Source organism: Corylus avellana, chromosome ca2, assembly GCF_901000735.1.
Source record: "Corylus avellana chromosome ca2, CavTom2PMs-1.0".
NCBI lineage: Eukaryota > Viridiplantae > Streptophyta > Magnoliopsida > Fagales > Betulaceae > Corylus > Corylus avellana.
The window spans coordinates 678,700-705,900 of NC_081542.1; the positions used below are offsets into that span (position 1 = coordinate 678,700).

Below are 27,201 nucleotides of genomic sequence, written 5' to 3' on the forward strand. Positions count from 1 at the left end.
TGACCAGAATCATAAAATTCTTCGGAATATATTTTGAAGAATATCATGTCAATATTAACTAGCTAGCTGACATAAGTTAACGTAGCTATAATGGGGGCTGGGTGAAAATACATATATAAGTGATGGGTGCATGCCAGTTGATCAGGACTGGGTTCGCAGATGTTCGAGGGCTTCACCAGCTTGCAATTTTGTGGAAATTCTGATTTTTCTATAATCTTCATAGGTAAAAGGGACGTACAGACGCGGGTGTTCAGAGTCCACGAGTTGAGGTGGGGCTTCAACTGCTGCCTCCTTCGGCCCTAAGAGAAATGAAGCGATTGACACTCGGATGGTTGCTTCCTTGCACTGTACTCGATGCTTCACGTTACAAAACCTTCCATTGCTCCATGCCTTGAACATACATACCAACAAACACGCGCATCATAATGACATTTACCATAAAATTAATTAAATAAATGGAAGACAGCCTACCTTAGCAACGTCCCCAAGGTTGACAAGGAGGGTGCCTGCGCAAGGATGAACTGACACAAATGCACCAGACTCGTCCATGACTTCAAGACCACCAACGTTTTCATCATCTTGAAGTATGGTTAGAAATCCGGAATCTGTATGTATTTGTACACCAGAGGATCCTACAGTTACAGGGGTGAAGTTGTATTTGTTTATCCTAAACTGGCAAGGCCATCCCTTGAACAGGTCACTGACCAACCCCATACTTTTGGCCAACTTTCGCCCTAAATCAATGGCCAACTCATGTATTGCTTGAGCATACGCCTCTATTACCTCCCTGGCAATAAGAGAAGCGGAAGTAGAATCAACTAATGGGTACGAAACAGCTTCAAGAAAAACACATCCATTTGCACTGATGGGATTTTCTTTTTTCTTCTAGATGAGTGAGTTTTTTTAGCCCCAACGCGAGGGGAAGGAAAATCATTGACAATGAGGTCAGGGATACTTGCTCTAGCCTTCAAATCTCTACCCACCTTAAAATGGGCAATTTTAACCACAAGGTTGACTCAAGTGACAAAAGCCTCTTACTTTGGTTATCTCCATTAGGTTTAAGGTTCTAATTTTCTTGATTGCAAACAAATTTTTGAGGCTAAACCCCGCGACAAAGCCGTGACAAACAATAGGACTCTGGAATTTATCCTTTAAGAGTACAGAGTGAGTACACAAACTGACGCTACCTTGCGCAATTAAGGTGCGGGAGTCCATTGTTTTACTACAGATCATGTTTTCTTATCGACAGATTAGCATTACGAAATTGACAACCTCCCAGTAACAGGAACATGGAAATAATTTTTTTTTTTTTTTTTAAGTACATCAAAAAAATACCAAATACAAACCAAAACGACTTCCTAGGGATTACAATAAAATACAATAAAAAAGGGCTGAACAACCAACAATATAAGGAGGAAATGCATCAAATGAATGAAATTTGTATTTCTGAAGATTACTTCTGTAGATTTCATTGAAATTTGTACAAACTATAACCATTCCTTGAGAACTCCTATACTTTGAAACGGGGTAGCTAACTTCGTCTTCAAAATGCCTAAGCTCGTTCCCAATTTCTCCGACCTTACAATTTTTTTTAAACAATAATTGAAGAGCAATTTCTACAATTTTCCCCTATTTTGCAATACATGTATTCTATGACTTTGAAAATTTCAAACCCAAGCTGAAAAGGGAGGTCTGTTTTAATATGATGTGGGCCAGGTTGGTTAAAGAGATCACGGGTGTGCGCGTGCAATGCACCCGTATCTGTGTGTGTGTAGGATACAATGGAACTGGAAAGAAAGTCGAATCTTAAACGAATCAAAAAGGAGAGAGAAGAAGAATATAAGTAAAGAAGAACCATACAAGAAAGAAAATTGAAGATAGTAGATTAGAAGGGAAGAAAGATGATGAGCAAAGAAAGAAACCTCTGTTGAGGAGAGGCATCCAACTGAGAGCAAAAGGCTCGCACGGCCTCAGGCGAGCCCAAATCATAGAGCCCCAAGGCCTCATAAAGAGGATTGGAATTGCTCGGTGCCACGTAGCCGCTGCCAGCTATCACATCGGTGTTGCGCTTTTTGATTTCCATAGGAAGATCAAGCAGCTCTTTCACCACTTTCTTCATCTCTGACATCAGACTTGCGGGGATCTTGTGGTTGACGATCCTGAAACAACCCCATTCTTGGGATGCTTCTCTCAGTTTCTTATACTGCTCTAGATCTTCGATTTCCTGCATATCGATCACCGGGATACACTTCAAATTGCCGCCCTCCGCCATGTTTGCTCGCTCTTTCCCTTGTCGACTTTGAATGAACGACCACTAATATATATATATAAATAAGTTCTCTAGGCGGTACATTTTAATAATGCTTATCTTGTTTGGTAACTATTAATACATACAAACACATAAAACGAAACAAAACAAAGCTTGTTTTAAATAAGCCATCCCGTGACTCGTACGTTTTACCCTTTTTTTTGGTTTATTTTGTGAGTTACTTTACATATTTTAGTCTTTTAGATATGAGATTGTTTGTATAAGCTCTCAACGCAGTGCATTTTAATAATGCTCAATCTTTTTGGTAAAACTATTAATACGTACAAACAAATAAAACGAAACAAAACAGAGCTTGTTTAAAAGTTATACGCCATCCTGTGACTCATACGTTTTACTTTACTACCTCTTTTAGATAAATTGTCACTTCTTTTTTATACTTTGCCAACTCCGAAACGCTCTTTCCCATGAAAAAAAAAAAGCATGGTCAACTTTGATAAATACGAGACGTGATCAACTTGTAAGTTGTATTAAATCCAAAGTAATTCATTCAAGTGCTTTTACAAAAAATTGGTACAAAAAAGATAATTATCAACTCATGTTCATGGGTTGTTCAGTCTTCTCTTTTTTTTTTTGCCAGCCGAATGTGGGCAATACACCCCTTATAATTCATACCCCATAATAATTTCTAGTAATTACCCCATGTTCTCATGGAATAGTAATTGTTCCTCACTCCCTCCTTTTAAAGAGGGAGGTTTATTTCTTTGAAAAAAAAAAAAAAAAAAAATTCAAAAGATTAACCCAATTTTTTTTAGTGAATTCAAAACAATTTTTTGCTTTCTATACATCAAATACTTTTCAAATAAAAAAATAGCTTTCAAAATGTTTAACAAATCTAATTGGGAAAGTCCACATACCTCTTCAAACTACCACTCAATTGACAAAGTCTCCTCAAACTATTAAAACATTTTCATGTTCCCTCTAATGACAAAATTATCCTTAATAAAATAATAATAAAAAAAAACTAAAACTAAAACTTCTAAAAAAAAACCTAAAAATAATATATATATATATATAATCCAAAGGGTGGACAAATTTAAAAATGTTAAAAAAATCCTTTTTATAAGAAAAGAAATTTAAAAAAAATGATTTTTTTTATAAAAATTGAAAATTTTCATTTTTATTTTTAATTTTTGTTTTATAATTTTTTAAAAATAAAACTTCCTTTTTAAAAAAATTAAAAATTTCCGTATAAAAAATTAAAAAAAATCGTTTTTTAAAACACAATTAAAAAAAAAAAATCAATTAAAAAATAAATTTTTCGTTTGAAAAAAAAAAACAAAAAATTTCGTTTTAAAAAAATAAAAGATAAAAAATATTTCGTTTAGAAAAATAAAAAAAATTTTGTTTTTAAAAATTATTATTTTTTCGAATTTATTTTTTTTTTTTTTTTTTTTTTTTGCTTTAGTGAGTAATCTAGAGGGATTTATGTTTTATTTATTTATTTATTTATTCTTTTTGCCAACTTTGGGAGGACATTGACAATGTTTTGCTAATTTGAGAAAAATATTATCATAATTGAAAGTTTGAAGAAACATTGTTCATTGGGTAATAATTTGAAGGGATATATGAACTTTATCCATCTTCACTAATGGTGGGTAATGGGTATATTTTAGTGCTAAATATTCTTCTTATTCTTCTATCATTCGTAAATAATAGTAATAGTAAAATCCTATGGAACAACTTTGTATTAATAAGGCTTATAATTATTAATTCACAATATTTTTTTATTATTACTCACTAAATTGCATCACTAATAGTTATAGTAATATTGATATGCAAGAAATATAGATTTTTTATTTTTTTTAAAAAATGATATACATTAGAAATTATGTTGTAATTTAAAATGTAAAAACTAAAGTTGAGTCTATTATCTGTGCAATAAAGTTCTTATCAATGGACTCATTGTCACCAATGAGATGTAGGATATATAAAGCAAAATATACACACCATTCGGCTATACAACTTAAATCTTGCTAAACTAATTACAGCACCTCTAGCTTTAGTACAATGTTGGAGCAAGATCAAGACTTCACAACATGATAGTAGCTTAAACGGTACTTAATCCTGCTTATGTTCACCAATATTGGCAACCTTGCCAATGCCCTAGCTCACGTGTCCCAAAGCCCTTACTAGCAACTTCTCAAGTACTTTTCATATATAGGAAAAGCTTCAAGCAACTCGCATAATAGAAACATTACATGGAATGACGGCCATCTGTCCTATCTCTTGCTGGACGTTCTTCTTGAATTTCTTCGAACTCCTCATCATTGCCTTTCCTACCAGCTTGCTCCTTCCAATAAGCAACCAACTTTTTCAATCGGGCTACCTCTTTGGATGAAATATTTTTGCTTGGATCATTCACAATTGATCGAACTCTAGATGCATACCTGTATAAGCATAGAGGCAAAGCATTGTTAGAACAAACACTTGCATAAAAGGAAAGAACAATAGCTAATCAAGGCAGTGTCAAAGGCTGCAAGATGTTAAATTTCCAATTGATCTAAAAGTAATCCATAGCAACACACCAAAAAAAAAAAAAAAAAAAAAGAGGTTATCCTACATTAATATGCCACTAGCAAAGTTAGAATTGAAAGTATAAAGCTTAATGACTTAAAATCATGAAATTTTTTAAAATGATCAAGCAATAAACATAAATATTTATAATAATGACAGTTCACATTCTCAGGCCATAGTTCCTTGTTTATAAACTTGGATAGGATCCCATATGCGTTAAGGATGAGAAAGTATGAAGCAAACCTTTTGCAATAGTGTATTTCCTATAGTTTTAGCCTACGCAGTTAATTGTCACCCAACTTCAAGGATAACTAGTGAGGGAGAGGGAAGGATGATGCCCAGGCTTCCCAAGCGCACCCCAAAAGAAAATAATAGACACAAAGTAATACAGACAGAAAACATACATTAGGGAATTGTATGTCTCATCCAAGTTTGATTCAGCTGGTGATACATTAACGAACATGAGTGTTTTGGCATTACCACCAAGTGAATCACTCATTAACATTGTTAACTTGTGATTCCTATAAGGTATGTGTTGACCACCAGAAGACAATGCACTAATAACATCCCCAAGCGCTGAAAGTGATTTATTGATGCTTTGAGCTTCCTTAAGTTGACTACCAGAAGAGCCTGATTTCTTCACTCTTTCTGAACCAGCAAGATCCACAAAACTTAACTGCATGTAAAATCATTTGGTGGTCAAACACTAAAAAGATAAAAATAAAAAGACAACTCAACAAGTAACCAAGACAAGGCTTCAATCTCACTGTTTACATCATCACACACTTAAATTAATCCTTCATAACATTGAATGACAAAAGAGCGAGACAAAGTATATGTAAAACCATGTACATTCACCATAGACGAAGTGCATAAAAGCTGATCTTATCATAGATAAGATAATATAATTGATAATGATGATACCTTTCCTCTCGCAACCGACTGAGTTTGAAGGTTGGTACTTTCAATAACAATTGAGAGTATCAGATGAGATCTTGAACTTTCTTCATTCATTTGAGTTCCGGATGTATGCCGTTGTTCAGATCCTCTTTGAATAATGCTCCACAATTCCTCAAATGTTGAAATTGATACAACAGTCACATTTTCTACAGATACCATGCCCTAACATCACAAAATACCTTATATATCATGAGCAACTTCTTAAGGGGAATGATGTCAGTTAATTGGGCCAACCATAAATGATAACATTAACCATTTAATAGATTGAAACGAATATGATATTTCTCATAAGAATATAAATCACAAGGGCACTGGTTAACGACACTTACCTTTAAATCTTTCTTAATATCCAATCTTAAGCGTTTAGCATTTTTTGGTAAAAGAAGATCTATAAGTGTATCTTGGTATAACTCCACCATATATGCCTGCATTAATACAAGATCGATGTCAATTCTAAGACTATATACAAATCATACAGATGGACAACTAATTAGAAACATTATCATGCAGATGAGGAACAGTAAGAGCGCAACAACTACAACTTGATTTTGGATAAGGGTTGTAACATTCAAACTCCTAAATAAATTGAATCATACAATTGATGCAAAAGTTTACTGAACAAATAATTTAAGCTGTAATAATAGTTCAAGATATGGCATTGGGAAAAATTACCTTCAATGAAAATGAGAATTTGTTGCCATCTCGTCTTATAATTTTAAATAGTTCTGCCGTAGCTCGAGGAGTAAGTCCAGGATTGTTTTCAGATCCATATATTGTAAATGTCTTTCCAGAACCAGTTTGACCATAAGCAAATATGCACACATTATACCCATCTACAGCAGACTGCACCAAATACTGCATTGTAATAACAAAAGTAAAAGACATAATTACGAATTAAAATTCGAATATATATATATATGAGAAAATTACAAGCTAAGATCCCCTAAGTTGATAATGTATTCAAACTCAATCAAACTTGCCCTTGTATCCTCAAACACGTCATCTTGGGTAGCACTGCCATCAAATACATGATCGTATATATGCTGCTTGGCTTTATCATCTTTCCATGGATGTTCAATTGTAAACTCATCAAGACTTGTGAGTACATCTCTTTCATTTTCAGCAGTCTCTTTCTCATTAAGAGGTCTTAATCGACAAAAAACTCTGATCTTGCCTTTCATATCTGAAAAGTATCAAAGGAACAATATTTTGCTCATGTCATTTATAAAGATTCTTCAAAACTAACAAAAATAAAGACCAACACATCTAATGCTGCTGAAAATGCACTTCATTTTGAAGGTTTTAGAAAATGCCAACCTTCAATAGTATTAAAATAACGCTTTCTTAAAACTTGTTCCTCCTTATAAAGCACTTCCAACTCAGCAAGTTGAGCCCCTTGCATCTTCAAAATGGCAGCAGTTTGCTCATTCTTTCTATCGATGTCCTAAATGAAAGTAGAAAGTAATAAGCAAAATGTACTCCGTTGAAGATACATTCATATCAAGGCCTGAAATATTGTGATGCAATTAAAGTAGAAACTAAGACATAAAGAATTAGGACTAAGATGAAAAGTTTCAAACCTCTTTCATTTCTCTCAATTCCTCTAATTCCCTTAGATTATTTTGTAATGAAGCCAAATCAGAGTCCCTGACAGCAAGAGTTGACTCAACAACAGCCAACTCTTTTGTGACCCCTTCAAGCTTCTTGTCAAGTTCAAGTACTTGAAACTTTAAAGCTTTACGTTCTTGCTCAAATTTTTTCTCAAGAAAATCTATCTGCATTTCAATAATTACTATGCATATAAATTCATAACCCGTGAAAACAATAGGGGTTTCTAACACCAAATTCAAGTACAAACAGTAATACCTCATCAGCTTTCTTCTTTTCAAGTCCAGATATCTTTTCTTCCAATGATATTTTTTCATTAACCAGCTTCTTCATAGTGTCTTCTGCTGCATGCAACTCCTCACTACGAAGTTTTAACTCACCTTGGAGCTTTTCTAACAACTGCGTTGAACACCACCCATAATCCAAGATTTATTTGTCAATCACATAGAAACCACACTATGTTGATAAAAGAGATTATCTTTTACACATGAATTAACTCTTAACAGATACATCTATATTTAAAGCATGAAATTCATTTCCAACAAACTTTACCTGGGTATCAGCCCCAATCAAATCTTTTTTGGTATTCTTCTCTATCATAAGATCCCCCAACTTAGCCAACCTCGCTTCCATGCTCCTTTTCTCCAGCAGTGCAGCCTAATAGATTTCAAAGTCAGCGCTAGGATAAAGAAATAAATGCTGATTCCACAATGTCAATCATACTGACCTGAAGTGCCTTATCTTTTTCATCACACCATGATCTAAGTCTGTCACGATCACATGTAACTTTTGCCAGGCTTTGCTTGTCAGATCTCAAGGATTCTTTCAATTCCTCTAGATCTTCTTGTATTTTTACTTCTTGCTTTTGCTTATCCCGCAAGTCTTCCAGCAACTAAATTTAAAAAACTCAACATCAATCTCAGTTGTAGTTCCATGAGAGAGATACATTACAACTTCTTAAATGATGGTATACATAAAAGAATCTTTTATACAATTTTTTTAATCTTACCATCAATTGAAGCCCTCTAACCATGAGGACCTAGATGGACTCTAAGGAAGGCCATTTCTACTGCACAAATAGGAAGCCTAATTGGCAAGTACGTAAGGACTTCTCAGAGAACACCCAGGTTCCAGACCTAGGCATCAACTTGATGATATGAGTATCCAGTACATGTATCAGTCCACCAAGAGCAAAAGGGTCCAAGCAATCATGAAATATTTAGTCTTAGCTAACCTGAGGTTGTTTAAGAAAAAAAAAAACTTAGATGGTGCAGTTTTACCTATATAGCTCAATTGTCGGACCTTGGTGTTACTTTAGTTGAGCAAGTATAGATTTCAATAGTTTGGCATGGTATAACTCCATAATGATTTGTTCTTGATTTCTTCTCATATATGTACAATCAAAGCAGCAGCTAAAGAATCAATTACTATCCCCCAATCCCATGGGATAGTGACCTTGGAATATGAGAGTGGATGCTTTTATTCATGGTCAATTTATTCAACCATAGTTCAATTTGTTGGAATTTCATTTGAAGTCTTACTTTATTAGCATTCCTTTGAGATTCTTCAAGAGCTTTAGCCAAGTCCTGAACACGTTTCTCATGCACTTCCACGTTGGGAGGTTTAAAGTTGTTAGAAAGATCTCCATTAATCGAATTGCTAGTAGCAGAGCGGGCTTTAGAGTAACGGCACAACATGACATCATTTATATGCGTCTGAAGAGCAACACATATTTCTTCTCCCTACAACAATGGAGAAATCACTACGAAGATATGAAACTACAAAATAGTTCAGAGGCCAAGAAACTCTAGTACTGAAATACTGGTGTATAAATAAGAGAGGTGATCAAAACCTGCTTGGTATCAAATTGAAATATATGAAGAACACCTGCAACTCTCATCTTAAAAAAAACAGCAGTATTGCTACTACCAAATTGCATTATGTCTCGTAATTCGGCAGAATGTAGATACTCCTTTGGAACTGGGCGGAAAAAATGTACCTACGGGCAAATGAACAAAAAAAAAAATAGTAGACGGAAGGCTACAATGCAAAAAAAATTTTGTAATCTGTGCATAAAATTGGTAACTTAAGACTTACCCCCCTCTTATTAATGCCTAAAATTATTCGTCCTGGCAGAAGCCCAATAGGATCATCAATCTTCCGAACACTAAAAAAAACCGAATTCCCATAGGGAAGTGTTCTCAATATCCGCAGAAATTGTTGTCTCGCATCGTCTTTTGTCAGATGTTCCTAGCAAACAGCAAATGTAAAATTTTCAGTTAGGAACTGTTGCAATTAGTTGAACTTATAGTGATAGCAGAAGGATTAACCTTTAAGTGGAAGACAGGTAATGGTGCATGCATGAAAAAATAACCAGACAACCAAAATAGGGGAATAAACTTGAAGTAGACCACAAAATGTTACCCCGAGTGAGGTGAGGGAGACAAGGTTAAGTAAAAGATATATATATTTTTTAAAATAGAGAGGTCTCGAAAAGCTAAAATAAAATAATAAGATCTTATACTAATGAGTTGAAATATCTTGCAAATACTTCATAGTAAAATTACAAGGAAACTTACGGGAAGAATGCCAATTGGACTAATAACACAATTTCCCTTTGGAGCAAGTTACTCATTTAAAAATTGTAATTCTTACCATAGAACGGTAACGAGAAAGAATATCCAATTCCCATTCCCGCTTTGCTCGTGTTATAGCAATTTGTCTTGGAAGGAATCGTTCCAAAAGTGAATTCCATTCACTGAAAACATTTACTCAACAAATTCAAAATTATTATAGTACAAAACAACTGGTTATGGAAATTGATAAGTAAAAAAAACTCCCCTATGTTTCTAATCACTATGAATACGAAAGCAAGTTAAACACCATAAAAGCATAAGCAACAAAGAAAGGAAAGAGCAATAAAATGGAGTAAGACATAGTAACAAAACTCACGTGCAGGATTCAGGGTTATCAACAAATCCAATCTCAACCAAGATCTGCAGTGCAGACAGCTGCGCAGCATCATCCCTTCCAACAGGATAATTGCCCAATATATAATCATGTTGCAACTGTAACAAAATAATTATATATCAACAATCTAAAAAAGTAACAATGAAAACCGTTTAGTTAGGACATCAAAGATACATCTCTCATTGATGAAAGCCCTACTTAAAGATGAGAAGGCACTTTCATAATGTTTACCGGGCGGTACTGTAAACTTCAAAATGAGCATCACTAGTCATTGAAATAAGAAATTACATACTTGAACATAGGACAACTGCACAAACATTGGATCTGTCACAGCTTCATCTGATTCACGAAATAGCCTTTTTTTAAATGTCAGTTTGCAGTGCAAAATTTCTGCTTTAGTTCGATCCTTTGCTGCCTTGAATTCCGCTAGCAGATCGCCAACGTATTTGTTATCATCTAGCCCAATATACTCCTCTGCATGACAACAAAGTCCAGAATAGATGATTATTTCTGTAAATCTGACTCATAGAAACAATCAAGAAGTAAATAGAATCAATACCATCCCCAGGATCAGGTGATTTAGAGCCAGTAACAACTTTACGGCATTCAAACAGACTAAAGCTAGAGTATGTTGACAGTTTAATTATCCCTGCAAGCTCCTGAAATGGATATAAATGAATTTAATTGATGTGAAGTGCTTTAAAACTCAATAAAGAACAAAAAAGTGCATACAGACGACTTAAAAATAAGCCTATCTTGAAAGAGTATAAAAGTACCTCAACAAAAAAGCACATACACAGATAGATACAAACATTCAGATGGACCTAACAGTAAAGAAGGCTTAAAAGTACCTCAACAGCATCAGCCACAGTGGTTGCCATGTCATACGTGATTTCTTCAAAAGTTTCATCCAAGAAAAATACTATAGTTGTAAGTTTTCGACCAGTTAAAAGTGCCTCAATCTCCTCTCGAGCTGGTATTGTATGCCTGGGACCAGCCTTAACAGCATGCTTCAAAGCATTTAATGTATTTAATGCAAGCCCTCGGACCTCGGAATCCACACTCACACCATGGACCACAGTATGAACATACTCTGATAGATATCCACCAATGTCCTTACTAGGAGGCATGGAAGAAGCACACAAATTCATCAACTCCCATGCTTTGAGCAAGTATTGCCTGTAATAGCAAAATCAAGTGTGATAAACAGAATCAAGCATAGAAATGATAGTAGTTCTAATTGGAAAGGTTGGCCATGTATTTGGAGGCAGAATCAATCATAGAAATGATAGTGGTTGTAATTGGAAAGGTTGGCCAGTGTATTTGGGGGCATTGCTTCATAAAAGGCTCAACAAAGGAGATCCTGTAACAATTACGAATTTCAAGGAGTGGGGCATTTTGTTCGTTATTATCCCAACACTATAATTACAGGCCCCAAATTTATTAATCATAAAAACTGAGTATCAAATTAGAGGCATACCTATCAGGATTATTTCTTGTTTGTTTTAAAATCTGCACAAAAAGTTCATCTCGGAGCTCTGAACGTTTCAAAGTATGCTTGTATAATTTTCCAACAAGCTCAATCCGTTCATCTAAATTTGCTGCTGTAACTCGATTAGATGAATCAACTCCCATGTACTTCAAAATTATCTGGAACAGTTTTGTTGCTCGACTTACTAGGTCACTATTAATTTTGAGCAAGGAAGTTGGTATAGAATCCTGTAAAATTTTGTGATTTAGGTCTTCATGAGTATGCTAGTTACAACAGAACATGGTAACATGAACAGAGAATGTCATTACCTTTTGGAAACATAGCATATCCTCAAATGTGAATCTTTCCCGAACTTGTGGGCCTACAGATTTTTTAGAAAAAAACCCACGTTTTCCAGCAGACTGAATCTGTTTCTGCATCAACCTTAAAAATCCCTCCACCTATGAAGAACAAATGACTTTGAAGAGAATTAATACCAACAAACATGGACCTAGAGCAAGAAACGATGTGCTTGATGTGGTTTGAGGTGATTTAATTATATGAGGTGATTTAATTATAGCGAGAAGAAGAAAATCTTGAATTGGAAGCATTACTTTTTAGACTTAGAGCATATCATGTTAATAGGTATAAGATATATCTTCCCACCTGGAATCTATTAAGCACAGGTATAGCACCAGCAAGTTCATCTGGAATAGCCATTGAAAGGGTCGTTGGTGTACTGCAAGAAACAAGAATAAAGTTTACTAAAGTTAATGGCAGGACAAAGTGCATCCTCCCGGCCCTCCCACCCCACCCCACCAAAAAAAAAAAAAAAATCTTAAATTGTAAGGTACACATGGGAGATGACCTTCCCTCTCCCATGTGCTGAACACCAAGACCCTCCCCCTATCATGGAGAAGAGGACTCGCTTGGCGATAAGGGCTGGTGGCAGCTGTAAAAATTTGTACACAAGTAAACTGCATCTAACATGACCTTTACAACATTAAACATTGATTTAAAGAAGCAAAAGTGGAAAAATTACTAACAAGAGGACATCCATGCCCAATGCAAAAACAAAAAACAGAACAAGCAAACACAATAAGGTATATAAAACATATGCAAAGGAGTGGGCTGAAAGTCGAAGTCCCCACCAGGGATGGGAGGGAAGTTTTGATTTCCGTGGCACAAATTCTGAAGCAATTAATGAAGAGTTTCAGCAGTCTAAGGATAACTTCTAACTAAACCCTAAATTTCAAATGCAAAAATTTGCTATTTCTCCTACTAAAGATCTTTACAACTAGCCACACAAGGTCATGCTTTGACTTTGATTTTATTAGCAATTGAATACGCATTTTTAAAAACTAAAGAAGAAAAACTATTGAAGTGAAAGGGAAGGTAGTATGCCTATCACTTGTGAAAGAAAATAAATCATTGAAGTGGTCATAACATAGCTCAAAAGGAACACATGACACTTACGGTGGTGCAAAATTAGAAGTATCACTGTCGTAATCATCCGCATTTGAAATGGCAGCAGAGTTGTGCAAAGGAGTATCCTCAATACCATTGCTAGAGCTAAAGGAAGACCTACTAGTTCCCACACTTTGTGCCATAGACGGTTGCATATCAATCGTCATTTAGCTTAAATGACATGATAAACTGAATAAGGTCTACATGAACATTACATTGAGCTCCTCAATGATTACATGAAACTGCAAAATTTAAATGTACAAAAACACAAAGGCATTAAAGGATTGGCTTCGCTGACTCGTAACATCATATTGCTCAAGATAAGCAAAATTGTAACAAATTATACATATAAAAAAAAGGTTTAGATATGTGAGAATATACTTAATATCAGGGCAGCGTTTCAATTATTACACCAAAAAAAAAAGGGGGGGGGGGGGGGGGGGAACAAGAGGAAAGAAACCAACTCGAGGAAATACTACAAATTAAGACACCAGTGAACGGAGAGCAAGTTCAGCGGAACAACCAAAAGGTTCCATCATCCCAGACCCTTATAAATATATTGTTTTTTAAAATTAAGTCAATAAGGATGAAGAAGAAAATAGATCCCGGAAGGATAAAAATGGTATGAACAAATCCCAAAATCAGAACGCCAAACATGGAGGTGGAGAGTATAGATCCAACCACACATACAGGCGCAAGCTATACATCAGAGACACAAAGTTAAACAAAACATCTCTAGGTTTATAGACAATCACAAGAAACTAGGGCTTCGGCATTGAGGGGATAGTGCATTTAACCTCAATAATAATTATATTTGAGAGATCGACCCAGCTTAAGATCGAAAACTACAAACAAAAAACCAAAAAAATTCAGAATCGAACAGATTCTTATAACCAGATACTCATTGAAAATGAAAAATGTGGAATTATTCGTGAAATTAAAAAACGAAAGAAACAGGGGGAAACATAAGTGAGATCCGAGCTAAAAGAGTCAGTCACCAGTTCATCTGAAAAACTCGTAAAGGGGAGAGCCGGACAGTGGAGAGAGAGAAGGGGGTCGGAGTCACGAGAGTATTATAAATGGAAACAGTAGTTGATGTGCTTTTGCTTCAAAGTCAGACTTTCCTTCGGAGCCATCGTTAGTATTATTTTTTTGGTGTTAAGCAACTTACGCTCAAGTTATTAGTGATTTTTCTATGGTCGTTCCACTAAATAATTTCTAAACGAGATAATAATTAATTTATCTTAACCGGGATATTTGGTAACTTTTGTTAGTAAATCAAAATCTTTTAAGTTTGGCAGACAAAAAAAAAAAAAAAAAAGGTTAAATACTTCAAATCCCCTTAAGGTTTTTCAAGTTTATTTTTTCTTTCTTAGGGTTTCATTTTTATCACAGGAGGTCCATGTGGTTTTGATAAGTGACTAAATTGGTCAATCCGTTAGTTGATCGTTAGTTGACCGTTAGGACTGACACGTGGACCAATCAGACGTCAACACGTGGCACATATATTAATTTTTTTTAATTTTTTTTTTAAATTAAAAAAAATGTATTAAAAAAAAAAAAAAAAGAACGAAAAACATTGGGGGGCTCCATGAGGAAAAAATGAAGTTGAAAAATCTTAGGGGGTTTGAAGTATTTAACCCAAAAAAAAAAAAACAAAGGACGCGCGGATTAAAAAAAGAAAAAAAGTAGAGGACCCCCCTTTTTTTGTGTGTGAAAAATATCAAATCTAACTCCGTCTAGAGTCCGAATTGTACCGCAAGTATATAATTCAAATGGAGTACCGCTCGTATGGGGCGGGAAGGTGCCAAAATTCTACCTTCCAGCCGGTGCATTTCGATCTTCACAGCATCGACGGGTGAGGGCCAAGCGTTCTTTACCACTTGTATTGGTTTATATTTAAATGTAGAGAAATGTATGGCCGGCAATTGCGCAATTTTTTTAATTGGCCGGCAATTGCACAAGATGGCTCTATTAGAATTCTGTACGAACAAATCTTATCTTATTCATCCCATCCTTTCAATTTCAATTTCAATTTCAATTTCGTAATTTATTTTTTGGTCCTTTGGACTTTCAAAGAGCATTCTCTGGCTCCAAAAAAATGAGTATATCTTTCAACATTATTAACTCACATTGACAGTGGTTTTATGTATATTTTTGGGATAATTTCACTTACCTCATGAAGTTACATGTCTTTTGCAAACACCTTTCAATGTTCAAAATCTCTCACTTTGATGTATTCAGATTTATTTATTTATTTTTTTTTATTTTTTATTTTTTTCACTTTTCCCCTTCCATTAGGATTTTCTATGAAATCTTAACAGACCCCAACCCCTTAGCACGTACCGCGCATGTGAGAAAATTTTAACTAAAAGTCCATTTTACCCCTGAACTCATTTGAGCAAACCACGTGTACAAAAACATTTGCTATGAAAATCGAAACCCATTTCTTCTTCTTCACATACCCATTTCATCATGCTTCTTCTTATTCCACATACCCATATACCCATTTCGTCTTTCTTCTGCTTCTTTGGGCTAACCATTTCATCATTTTTTTTTTTTCTGCTTTGTTATACCCATTTCATACCCACAATGGATCAATCAGACAATGAAGTCAGCGATGTAGGAGCAGGAACCAACAATCCAATGTGCAAATGTAGGAGGAGATCACGCATCTTAAAAGCATTCACGCCACTTAATTTCGGTAAAATGTTTTATACATGTGGAAATTATGTGGTAAGATTTTTTTGCTTTTTTTCTCGCAACTGTGTTGGGCTATTTTATCTGATTTGAGTATTTTGATTTGGTTGGGTATGGTGCTTAGCTGGGTATTTGCTGGGTTGCTAGATATAGTGTTGAGTTGGGTATTTTGTCTGATATTTTTTTGGATGACGTATTTTTTTTGAGTTGGGTATAATGATTTTTTTGGTGGTGTCATTGTTCTATTCTCTTTGTAAAAATTATGTTAGGTAGCTTGATGTAAGTCTGGTATTGAGTTGTAGTTGATATGGAATATTTATTAAGAGGCCAAAGACCTTTTGTGTAAAAATGTGGCTTTGTGTAAGACAAAGCCACATTTTTTTTTATGAAATTTTAAGTGCTCCTACTTAGTTGGGTATGGTGTTCTTGCATAACTTAGGGTTTAGAAAAATGTTCATGATAGCTGAGTATGGTGCTACTGCATAATTTGTTCATGAAATTTTATGAAGTATTTTGATTCGGTTCTCTGTTGTGATCTATTTTGATTCATTCTGAAACTTTATGAAGAATTTTGAATCGTTGTCTTATTTATGTTGATGTGATTAAGTAGAACGTAGACAACTATGGATGTGGCTTTTTCAAATGGGTGGATTTGAATATTTGTCAGCATGGTAAGCGAGTGGTATCAAAAATTTTGAGTGGCACGAGAATTTGAAGACTGAATGTGCACAGATTGGAACAACCATATTGAATAAAATTTTGAAATGCAAGATTGAACTTGCTGAATATAAGTCCAAAATGGAGGCTGGATCTGTTAATTTTGAAATGCAATTATAAATGCAGAAGAACAAATTTCATGCAAGAGAGATAAAGTATCGGTTTGCTTTAGAATGTTCACTGATTCTTCTTGTTGTTTTAATGTTTTATCCCGTGTCTAATAGATTTTCCTCAAGGTTGATGTTGCCTTGAGCATGTAATGAAAACTGTTGCAATGTATCTTGAGTGAAATGTGTAATAAAAACTCTTTCAATGTATTTTGTGATGTTGTGGTGTTGCCCACTATTTTTGTTTTAGACAAGTAATTTACCTACTATTTTGTGTAAAAATTGTAACTTACATACATTAACATCAATTCAAATAATCATAATGCATGTGATTCATATAAAATAACCATCAAAATCAAAATCAAACTATAAATGACCATTGACATTTATCATCATCTACAATTACCATCCATCCAAAACGCCCTCACATTGGCTAATATTGTGAACATAAAATATTACAATTACATATGAGTCACTAAATAATTAATTACCGGAGTCTCTTACCGAGAAAAAAAGAAAGAAAGAGAAACTTGAATTTTGCGACTTTCCGGGTCACGAAGTTGCAAAAGTTAGTGCATGATGGCAGTTGCAAGCATTAATATAGGAGGAAAAAACGCCAAAAAAGAAAAAAACACGAGTCTAGATATCGTGTTTCTGGCCAAAATAAATTGAATAAGATAACTATCAGAGTCTCTTCGACAAAACAAAATAGATAAATTTGAATTTCGAAACTTTCCGGGTCACGAACTTGCAAAAGTTAATGCATGATGGAGGTTGCATGAGTTCCATTAGGAGGAAAATCACCTAAAAGAAAAAACAGGAGTCCAGATATCGTCTTTCCGGCTGAAATAAACTGAATAAGATAACTATCGGAGTCTCTTAGATAGAACAAAATAGATAAATTTGAATTTCAGAACTTTCTGAGTCTCTAAGTTGCGAAAGTTAATGCATGATGGCCGTTGTAAGCATTAGTATAGGAGGAAAAACACCTAAAAAGAAAAAGTACAAGTCTAAAAATTGTGTTTTGGGCCGTAATAAACTGAATAAGTCAAATATCGGAGTCTCTTAGATAGAAAAAAGAAAAAATAAAAATAAATAATTCGAATTTTGCGACTTTCTGAGTCACGAAGTTGCAAAAGTTAATGCATGATGGCGGTCGCAAGCATTAGTATAGGAGGAAAAACCACCTGAAAAGAAAAAATACGAGTCTAGAAATCGTGTTTTGTTTACTTATCAAAAAAAAAAAAAAAAATCGTGTTTTGGGCTGAAATAAACTGAATAAGATAACTCCGAGTCTCTAAGTTGCGAAAGTTAATACATGATGGCCGTTGCAAGCATTAGTATAGGAGGAAAAAAAACACCTAAAAAGAAAAAATACAGGTCTAGAAATTGTGTTTCGGGCCGAAACAAATTGAATAAGTCAATTATCGGATTCTCGTAGATAAAAAAAGAAGAAAAAAAAAAATTCGAATTTCGCGATTTTCCGGGTCATGAAGTTGCAAAAGTTAATGAATGATGGTGCTTGCAAGCATTAGAATAGGAGGAAAAAACACAAAAAAAAAAAAAAAAAAAAAAACACGAGTCTAGATATCGTGTTTTCGGCCTAAATAAATTAAATAAGATAACTATCGGAGTCTCTTAGATAGAACAAAATAGATAAATTTGAATTTTGGAACTTTCCGTGTCACGCTGAATAAGATAACTACCGAAGTCTCTTAGATAGAAAAAATAGAGAAATTTGAATTTCGAAACTTTCGGGGTCACGAAGTTGCAAAAATTAATGCATGATGGCGGTTGCATGTATTCCTTTTGGAAGAAAAACACCTAAAAAAGAAAACACGAGTCTAGATATCGTGTTTTCGGCCTAAATAAACTGAATAAGATAACTATCGGAGTCTCTTAGATATAACAAAATAGATAAATTTGAATTTCTGAACTTTTCGGGTCACGAAGTTGCAAAAGTTAATGCATGATGGCGGTTGCAAACATTAGTATAGGAGGAAAAAACACCTAAAAAGAAAAAATACGAGTCTAGAAATCGTGTTTTGGGCTGAAATAAACTGAACAAGATAACTACCAGAGTCTCTTAGAAAAAAAAATAGAGAAATTTGAATTTCAAAACTTTCCGGGTCACAAAGTTGTAGAAGTGAATGCGTGATGGCGGTTGCATGCGTTCCTGTAGGATGAGAAAACTACAGAAAAAAAAAAAAACGAGTCCTGATGTTGTGGTTCCAGCCGAAATAAACTGTATAAGATAACATTCGGAGTCTCTTAGATAGAGAAAAATAGATAAATTTGAATTTCAAAACTTTCCTGGTCACGAAGTTGCAAAAGTTAATGTATGATGGCGGTTGCAAGTATTAGTATAGGAGTAAAAAACACTTGAAAAGAAAAAATACGAGTCTAGAAATCATGTTATGGGCCGAAATAAACTGAATAAGATAAATATCGGAGTCTCTTATCTAGACAAAAAGACAAATTCAAATTTTGCGACTTTTCGGGTCACGAAGTTGCAAAAGTTAGTGCATGATGGCGGTTGCAAGCATTAGTATAAGAGAAAAAAACACCTAAAAAGAAAAAATACGAGTCAAAAAATCGTGTTTTGGACCGAAATAAACTAAATAAGATAACTACCGAAGTTTCTTAGAAAAAAAAAATAGAGAAATTTGAATTTCGAAACATTCCGGGTCACGAAGTTGCAAAAGTTAATGTATTATGGCGGTTGCATGTGTTCCTTTAGGAGGAAAAACACCTAAGAAAAAAAAAAAGAAGTTTAGATATCATATTTCCGGCTGAAATAAACTGAATAAGATAATTATCAGAGAAAAAAATTGATAAATTTGAATTTCAGAACTTTTCCGGTCTCCAAGTTGCAAAAGTTAATGCGTGATGGTAGTTGTATGCATTAGTATAGGAGAAAAAACACCTAAAAAGAAAAAAATACGAGTCTAGAAATTGTGTGTTGTGCCAGAATAAACTGAATAAGTTAAATATCAGAGTCTCTTAGCTAGAAAAAAAGAAAAAAAAGAAAAAAAAGAAAAAGAAAGTGGAATCTCGCAACTTTTCAGATTACGAAGCTGCAAAAGTTATTGCATGATGGCGGTTGCATGTGTTCCTTTAGGAAGAAAAACAACTAAAAAAGAAAATACAAGTCCAGATATCGTGTTTCCGGGCGAAATAAACTGAATAAGATAACTATCGGAGTCTCTTAGATAGAACAAAATAGATAAATTTGAATTTCGAAACTTTTCGGGTCACGAAGTTGCAAAAGTTAATGTATGATGACGGTTACAAGCATTAGTGTAAGAAGAAAAAACACCAAAAAAGAAAAAACACGAGTCTCGGTATCGTGTTTTCGGCTGAAATAAACTAAATAAGATAACCATCGGAGTATCTTAAATAGAACAAAAGAGGTAAATTTGAATTTCGGATCTTTCTGGGTCACGAAATTGAAAAGTTAATGCATGATAGTGGTTGCAAGCATTAGTATAGGAGAAAAAAAATACCAAAAACAAAAAAAAATACGAGTCCAGAAACCGTGTTTTGGGCTTGTTGTACCAAATATCTACCTAAATTAGTAGGTAAATAATGGTACATTTTACCTACAAGTGCGCAAAGTCAACATATAATAGTATAAGGTGCAAGTACATGATCATTCTCACGAGGATTTCTAAATTTTTCTTAAAAAATAAAAATAAATTCCTTAAGTAAAACAAAGATTGATGTTTTAAGTAATGATAATAAAATGTGGGACTTTGATATCCACCACTAATTATATTCAGGTAACATAACAATATGTCAATACTTTGATCATGTTATGCATATCTAATGTTTGTCAGCCTAAAGACATGATATATACTCCTTAAGCTATAGATTTTCCTAAGCAACAAGTGAGGCATGACATATACTCTTTAACTCTTTTATTTTCTAAAGGGTATAGCATGGTGTATACTAAATTGTTCCTTAGGAAAGCATATACTCTATAGAAATCGACAAACACATAAGGCCTTAGGCATGTGCATATGCTCCCAGTTCCCCATGTTGATTAACCCAAGAACCACGGTGTGAATTCTTTTGTTACTTTTATTAAACCTAGGACTCAGCCATCCAAATTGATTTAACTAACTAGTCCATACCACATGCAAATGTTAATCAGACACACACATGAGGAATTCATGCAAGAAGGTGTCAATCAAGTTAAATAACACAAGAAGATCATTACAAAAGTGCAAATATTGAAATATTAACTAAATATAACTAGAGCTTCAATCTATCCCTACTAAATAAATTAGTTACACATAGAGTTGATGTTAAACATTTTTAATAAATAAAATTATAAAAGGAAAAGCATAAACCCAAAACTTGAACTTGAAGAGCTCCAATTCTTCTCCTTACAAGCCTCTTATTCTAGAGACTTAAGGGTCTATTTATAGACTTTAAAAGTCTTTAACAAACTAGTAAACCTAGTAATTTCGTAAGGTTTCAAAACTTTTTGAGTGGGAGTTGAAAAACCCTAATATGAAATATTAGCATCATGGCCACAGCTTTGAGGTGTCTCCGGCGCATGGGCTGCAATCGAGCACTCACGGGTTGCAATTGATGCGATCAAGCGCTCATTGCCTGATTTGTGCTTCGTCTTTTCTGGTATTGCGCTCGATCGCAGGGAACCTGTGATCAATCGCAGTATTAGGGGCTCCATTTTTCCCATCTTCTCTCTTTAAGCCCAAATCTTCTAGATTTACTTCATTTTCTTCCAAAAGCCTACAAAAGTGTGAAAAACACAAAAATAATTTAATATAACCTAATTAACTAAAACTAAAGGATTAAAACATGCAAGTTAAGAGCTGAAAATATGAATATTTTAACACTTAACACACCTCCAAACTTACATATTGCTAGTCCCTTAGCAATACAAAACTAAAAACAAAAATAAGAAAACAAAAAACAAAAAGATAAATTCATCTTTCGTGGGATGTACGATTATATTTAGCATATGCAACAAGCATTTTAAACTTCTAGGAATTCCCTAGAGGACGAGTGAAGTCTCGTGAAGGTTTTCCAGAAATGTTATCAACAAACATTATACACAGTTCATGTTACCTCAAAATTAAAGCATCACTTCAAGATCATGATTTTCTTTCATTAGAAAGCTTAAAAAGATGAACTCCATCTTCACAATGAATTGGAATCTCAAAGTGCAATTACTTACAAAAGACATGCTAAAATATCACAAGTTTGAAAACAGTGTAAAGTGAATTAGCACAAAATTATGAAGCTTTCAAATCTTTCTAATGTGTAATGTCTCTATATTTCAAAATTCATTGAAATCCCCATTAGAATGACAGAATGGCATATTTTTTTTTTGGTCAAGTTGTGCAATGTTGGTTCCCTTAAGCTTTCTAATTGACCCTTGTAGCGAGTGTTAAGTCAATGACTCCCAAATCAAGTGATTTTAGGACATTAGGTGTAGAAACACCCCTAAGGACCTACTAACTCGAGTCAAAAAGGCTACAAAACCAACTAACCATGACATTTATCAAATTAACATTTTTCACCTTTTGACGTGAACACTCAATGCTTTGAGGCAAGAGGTCCAGTTACTCAGTGAAAAGCCATCAATAATAATTTAATTCACAATTTTTTTTCATCCATTTTTTTTTTTCTTTTTTCAATATATATATGCCACCATGTCATCTAATAAGTCAGCCAATTTCATCCAAGATACAGAAACGCACATATCAGACCTCATGTCATACCTCACAGATTATGTGCTAATGTGCTTGTGTGATCAGATCAAATTGTGATTTTTCAACTGTCCCCAACAAGTAATCAAACTAACAGATTCACTTATCAGATCATGTGTTCAAAATTTTAAGCTCACTGATGAATTCAAACCAAAATTCTTTTAAATCAACTTAAAATTTTGGAACAAACATGAACATGCATAATTTTTTTAATTTATTTTATTTTTTTGAATAAACAAACAAACACACCAAACAACTAATATGAACTTGGGACAAAGTGTGTGAACAATCATGTGTGTCCATACTCCCAAACTTAAATGACACATTATCCTCAATGTGTCTTAAGTAAAGGAAGGAATATACCCAGGAGACGGTCGACATGATCTTGGGAAGCATGGCTCATAGCACACCCCCAAACTTGAAGTGAAGCACACTTGTTCCTACAAAATAAGAAAACACACAAACAAGTAAAAAGAAACAAAACATAAATAAAAATTGAATTTAAAACACACTAAACAAAATGAAAGGATAAATTATGGGGTGCCTCCCATGAGCGCTAAGTTTTACGCCTTCAGCCAGACAGTGGTCCTTGCTTAGTGCTGTCCCGAAGTAGATGCTTCAGATGGTGGTGGTAATCAGCTAAGAATGGTCTGCATCAAGTCTTCCAAGGCAGCTAGTCGTTGATCCATCAGTGCTTTATCTTCCCGAGCTTCCCTTCTTTGATTAGCCAATTTTCTTCGAAGCCTACCATCTCTTCACTAAGGGAGCGGTACTGTGTGGCTTGAAAGATGATTGGGGCCTCCTCCTTTTCTGCTGCTGCCGACTTAGCTGCCGGTTCATCTTCGGCCATTGGCTCGACCTCATTCCCTCTTTCACCAGTTGCTGGTGCTGAGAGTATTCGGGGCATATGGGAGCAACTCTTATTCCATTGGCGAATGCCAAATATAGTAGTAGTTGCTGGCTCGTCTGCTACGGTGCCCTTGATGCCCTTTTTTTTAAGAATATACGTGATGAGGTGTGGAAAAGGCAACCCCCATGAATGAGTAGACTTTGCTCCCCCAATGTGCACTCAATTCCAAAATTTATGTATTTGGTTCCAAATGATGTCGGGAATGGAGTACCAAAAGCATCGTTGTGGAAGGCGTAGAGGGTGTGTAGAAATTGATCACGCTTCTGAGTTTTGTGTCCCAAGGGAAAGGCATTGCAATGCAAGATGGAGTCCACAAACCAAAGCCATTGGGGTAGCTTGGATCGACTGCCGGCATTATGGTGGGCGTCTGCATATTGCCCTTGGCACATATCTTTAATGATTTCCGCCACATAGAATCGGGGCGGTTGCTCGGCAAGATGTACGGCTTCTAGAGGGTATTCATCATTGCATTGAAGGGCTGCGACAATGTCGGCCCTTGTCACGTCAATGGCTTGGCCGTATACCTTAAAAGAGAGAGCGGCCAAATTGTTGCAGTCATGGGAAAGTTTGGTATAGAATTCAATGACCAACTTCTAGTAGACAGTAGAGGTGACCGGTTTGAACAGCTTCTTGAGTCCCCTACGCTTAAACTCGGTTACCGCCCATTGAGTCGCCTTATGGTTTTGAAAGTCTTCGCAAATGGCGAAGGTAGTTTCAAACAGTAGCTCCTGCTCTTCAAAAGTGGGTGAGGGAGAAATAGCTTGGGCCTCGACCCCCTGGGGGATGAAGCACGGGTTCTAGGCATTTTGAGCTTGAGTGGAAACTTTTATCGAACAGTTGGTGTGCACTGGAGATGGTCAACTTTGCAACACAAGGCAACACCGCTCAAAACCTCATGCAAAAACACAAAAACCAATACAGCGCGACAATGTGGGTGGATAAACACCTACACTGTGCAAAAATTTGAAAAGAAAAGTGAAGATGGGGGTGGTCGGAGTTGGGTTGTTGATGGGACGAGGTGTGTAAGGATGATGTTTCTGGCCGAAATAAACTGAATAAGATAACTATTAGAGTCTCTTAGATAGAACAAAATAGATAAATTTGAATTTCGGAACTTTCCGAGTCTCGAAGTTGCAAAAGTTAATGCATGATAGCGGTTGAAAGCATTAGTATAAGAGGAAAAAACACCTGCAACGAAAAAATACAAGTCTAGAAATTGTGTTTTGGGCCGAAATAAACTGAATAAAATAAATATTGGAGTCTCTTAGCTAGACAAAAAGAGAAATTCGAATTTTGCGACTTTCCGAGTCACAAAGTTGCAAAAGTTAATGTATGATAGCGGTTGCAAGCATAAGTATAAGAGGAAATAACACCTAAAAAGAAAAAATATGAGTCCAAAAATAGAATTTTGGGCCGAAATAAACTGAATAAGATAACTACCGAAGACTCTTAGATAGAAAAAAAGTTGCACAAGGTTGCAAAAGCTAATGCATGATGACGGTTGCAGGTGTTCCTTTAGGAGGAAAAACACCTAAAAAAACAAAAACATGAGTGCAGATATCGTGTCTCCGGTTGAAATAAACTAAATAAGATAACTATCGGAGTCTCTTAGATAGAAAAAAATAGTTAAATTTGAATTTTGAAACTTACCGGGTCTCTAAGTTACAAAAGTTAATGCATGATGGCGGTTGCAAGCATTAGTATAGGAGGAAAAAACACCAAAAAAGAAAAAAAAAACAGAGTCTAGATATCGTGTTTCTGACCAAAATAAACTAAATAAGATAACTATCAAAGTCTCTTATCAATAGGGAGGGTTTGAAAAGACTAAAGGGAATTGGAGAGAAGAGGGCTACCTATATTCTTAAACTTCATCACAAAAGACTGCTTATGTTAACGAGCTTTTAGAAATGAAGATTAGATCTATAACCTTTTTTCCAATACATATGTTTTTGTCATTGCATGACTCCCTTATTCAAGAATATCTTAAAGTTTTTAAATACAGCTAACGAGTAAGTTTTTATGTTTTATGCAGAGTATATAAAGTCTATTTTGTTTGCCACTTGACGTACGATATTGCTAACCTCTATATTTTTGTTTGATTTTTCCTTTTTCTTTCAATTCTCTTATCAATAGGGAGGGTTTGAAAAGACTAAAGGGAATTGGAGAGAAGAGGGCTACCTATATTCTTAAACTTCATGACAAAAGACTGCTTATGTTAACGAGCTTTTAGAAATGAAGGTTAGATCTATAACCTTTTTTCCAATACATATGTTTTTGTCATTGCAGGACTCCCTTATTCAAGAATATCTTAAGGTTCTAAATACAGCTAACGAGTAAGTTTTTATGTTTTATGCAGAGTATATAAAGTCTATTTTGTTTGCCACTTGACGTACGATATTGCTAACCTCTATATTTTTGTTTGATTTTTCCTTTTTCTTTCAATTCTCTTATCAATAGGGAGGGTTTGAAAAGACTAAAGGGAATTGGAGAGAAGAGGGCTACCTATATTCTTGAACTTCGTGACAAAAAACCCGAACCATTTAAGAGTGTAAGCTGAAAGATTTTTAAAAGAAAAATAAATTAATTCCTTAGTTGATTTCAAACACTCATAATACTTTTTTTTTTTTTTTTTTAACTAACACAATTTCTGTTTCACAGCTTGATGATCTGAAAGAGATTGGACTTTCAGAAAAGCAGGTAGTGTTCTTCTCCTTTATTTTTATTTGGGGTAAATTCTTTCAATTTTTTTTGGAAGTTTATTTTTTATTTTTGCCTATTGAGTGACATCGTCAAGTACTAATTGCGACACAAAAACAATAATATTAATTGCTTATAAAAATAATACTAATTACAGTTAACTGTGATTCTTTTATTTTCTATACAGATACAGGGATTAATGACAAAGGTTGCTGTAGAGCTTTTCAGATAGATAATATGTAATTTAATTTCTGATATGTAAATATTTTTTTGTCTGCCTACCGTTAGGACACTAGGACCAACCTGAGTATATTTTTCCAACTCATATGTTTTTGTCATTGCAGGACTCCCTTATTCAAGAATATCTTAAGGTTTTAAATACAGCTAACAAGTAAGTTTTTATGTTTTATGCAGAGTATTCACTAGTATTCAAATTAGTGACTGCTTATGTTAACGAGCTTAGCCCCCTGAAGTGACACTTCATTGACACTTGCCCCTAATTAACGTAACCAACGGGAACAATAGATTCAATTATTTTCTGACTAACAGATTTAAGCATTTGTTTGTAATAAACCTTTACAGTTTCATATATTAGTCTGTTGATATGAGATGTATATAAAGCCTACTTTGTTTGCCACTTAACGTAAGATATTGCTGACCTCTATATTTTTGTTTGATTTTTCCTTTTTCTTTCAATTCTCTTATCAATAGGGAGGGTTTGAAAAGACTAAAGGGAATTGGAGAGAAGAGGGCTACCTATATTCTTGAACTTCGCGACACATATAACATTATTGAGCACTAAGTTGGTCTTGGGACACATATAATCCATCAACAGAAGTTCTAGTAACATACACAGTATCCATGCATAGAAACCTTGTTTTCATGCCAGTGTTCTATACACTCAAGTTGGTCCCAGTGTCCTAACCGTAGGCAGACTACAAAATATTTACATATCAGAAATTAAACTACATATTATCTATCTAAAAAGCTCTACAACAACCTTTTTC

The 27,201-nt window shown here is 34.6% G+C and overlaps 2 protein-coding genes and 2 long non-coding RNA genes across 4 annotated transcripts; 1 reads left to right on the plus strand and 3 right to left on the minus strand.

The window, feature by feature from the left end:
• LOC132168900 (2-oxoglutarate-dependent dioxygenase DAO-like) lies at positions 1-2,318 on the minus strand. The gene is made up of 3 exons (XM_059579987.1): positions 1,923-2,318; positions 472-787; positions 1-390 (listed from the first exon to the last, which is right to left on the minus strand). The coding sequence occupies exons 1-3, from the start codon at positions 2,270-2,272 to the stop codon at positions 142-144; spliced, it is 915 nt and encodes a 304-aa protein (XP_059435970.1). The 5' UTR covers positions 2,273-2,318; the 3' UTR covers positions 1-141.
• A 1,913-nt stretch (positions 2,319-4,231) lies between these two features.
• Positions 4,232-14,437, minus strand: LOC132168901 (kinesin-like protein KIN-14E). The gene is made up of 24 exons (XM_059579989.1): positions 14,318-14,437; positions 13,329-13,561; positions 12,519-12,591; positions 12,182-12,313; positions 11,862-12,100; positions 11,233-11,560; positions 10,941-11,040; positions 10,674-10,855; positions 10,364-10,479; positions 10,067-10,169; positions 9,509-9,661; positions 9,264-9,410; positions 8,953-9,153; positions 8,139-8,303; positions 7,964-8,068; positions 7,670-7,810; positions 7,384-7,578; positions 7,121-7,247; positions 6,784-6,986; positions 6,476-6,658; positions 6,133-6,228; positions 5,768-5,965; positions 5,248-5,519; positions 4,232-4,716 (listed from the first exon to the last, which is right to left on the minus strand). Exons 2-24 carry the CDS (start codon positions 13,484-13,486, stop codon positions 4,524-4,526), a joined length of 3,810 nt encoding a protein of 1,269 aa, XP_059435972.1. The 5' UTR covers positions 13,487-13,561; positions 14,318-14,437; the 3' UTR covers positions 4,232-4,523.
• Positions 14,438-21,066: 6,629 nt separating this feature from the next.
• Positions 21,067-24,926, minus strand: LOC132168903 (uncharacterized). The gene is made up of 2 exons (XR_009438938.1): positions 22,951-24,926; positions 21,067-21,604 (listed from the first exon to the last, which is right to left on the minus strand). It is a non-coding gene; the product is annotated as an uncharacterized LOC132168903 (long non-coding RNA).
• A 754-nt stretch (positions 24,927-25,680) lies between these two features.
• Positions 25,681-27,195, plus strand: LOC132168902 (uncharacterized). The gene is made up of 4 exons (XR_009438937.1): positions 25,681-25,830; positions 25,955-26,045; positions 26,156-26,194; positions 26,382-27,195. It is a non-coding gene; the product is annotated as an uncharacterized LOC132168902 (long non-coding RNA).
• Positions 27,196-27,201: the final 6 nt, after the last annotated feature.

Bases quoted from the DNA above. Each gene is read 5' to 3' on its own strand.
- LOC132168900 (XM_059579987.1), bottom strand. From the start codon at position 2,272: ATGGCGGAGGGCGGCAATTTGAAGTGTATCCCGGTGATCGATATGCAG. The intron at 788-1,922 runs GTTTCTTTCTTT...TCTTATTGCCAG, and splicing joins GATGCCTCTCCTCAACAGAG to GGAGGTAATAGAGGCGTATG. The intron at 391-471 runs GTAGGCTGTCTT...TGTATGTTCAAG, and splicing joins ACCTTGGGGACGTTGCTAAG to GCATGGAGCAATGGAAGGTT.
- LOC132168901 (XM_059579989.1), bottom strand. From the start codon at position 13,486: ATGACGATTGATATGCAACCGTCTATGGCACAAAGTGTGGGAACTAGT. The intron at 5,966-6,132 runs GTAAGTGTCGTT...TTGTGATGTTAG, and splicing joins ATATTAAGAAAGATTTAAAG to GGCATGGTATCTGTAGAAAA. The intron at 4,717-5,247 runs GTATGTTTTCTG...ATGCTTATACAG, and splicing joins GAGACATACAATTCCCTAAT to GTATGCATCTAGAGTTCGAT.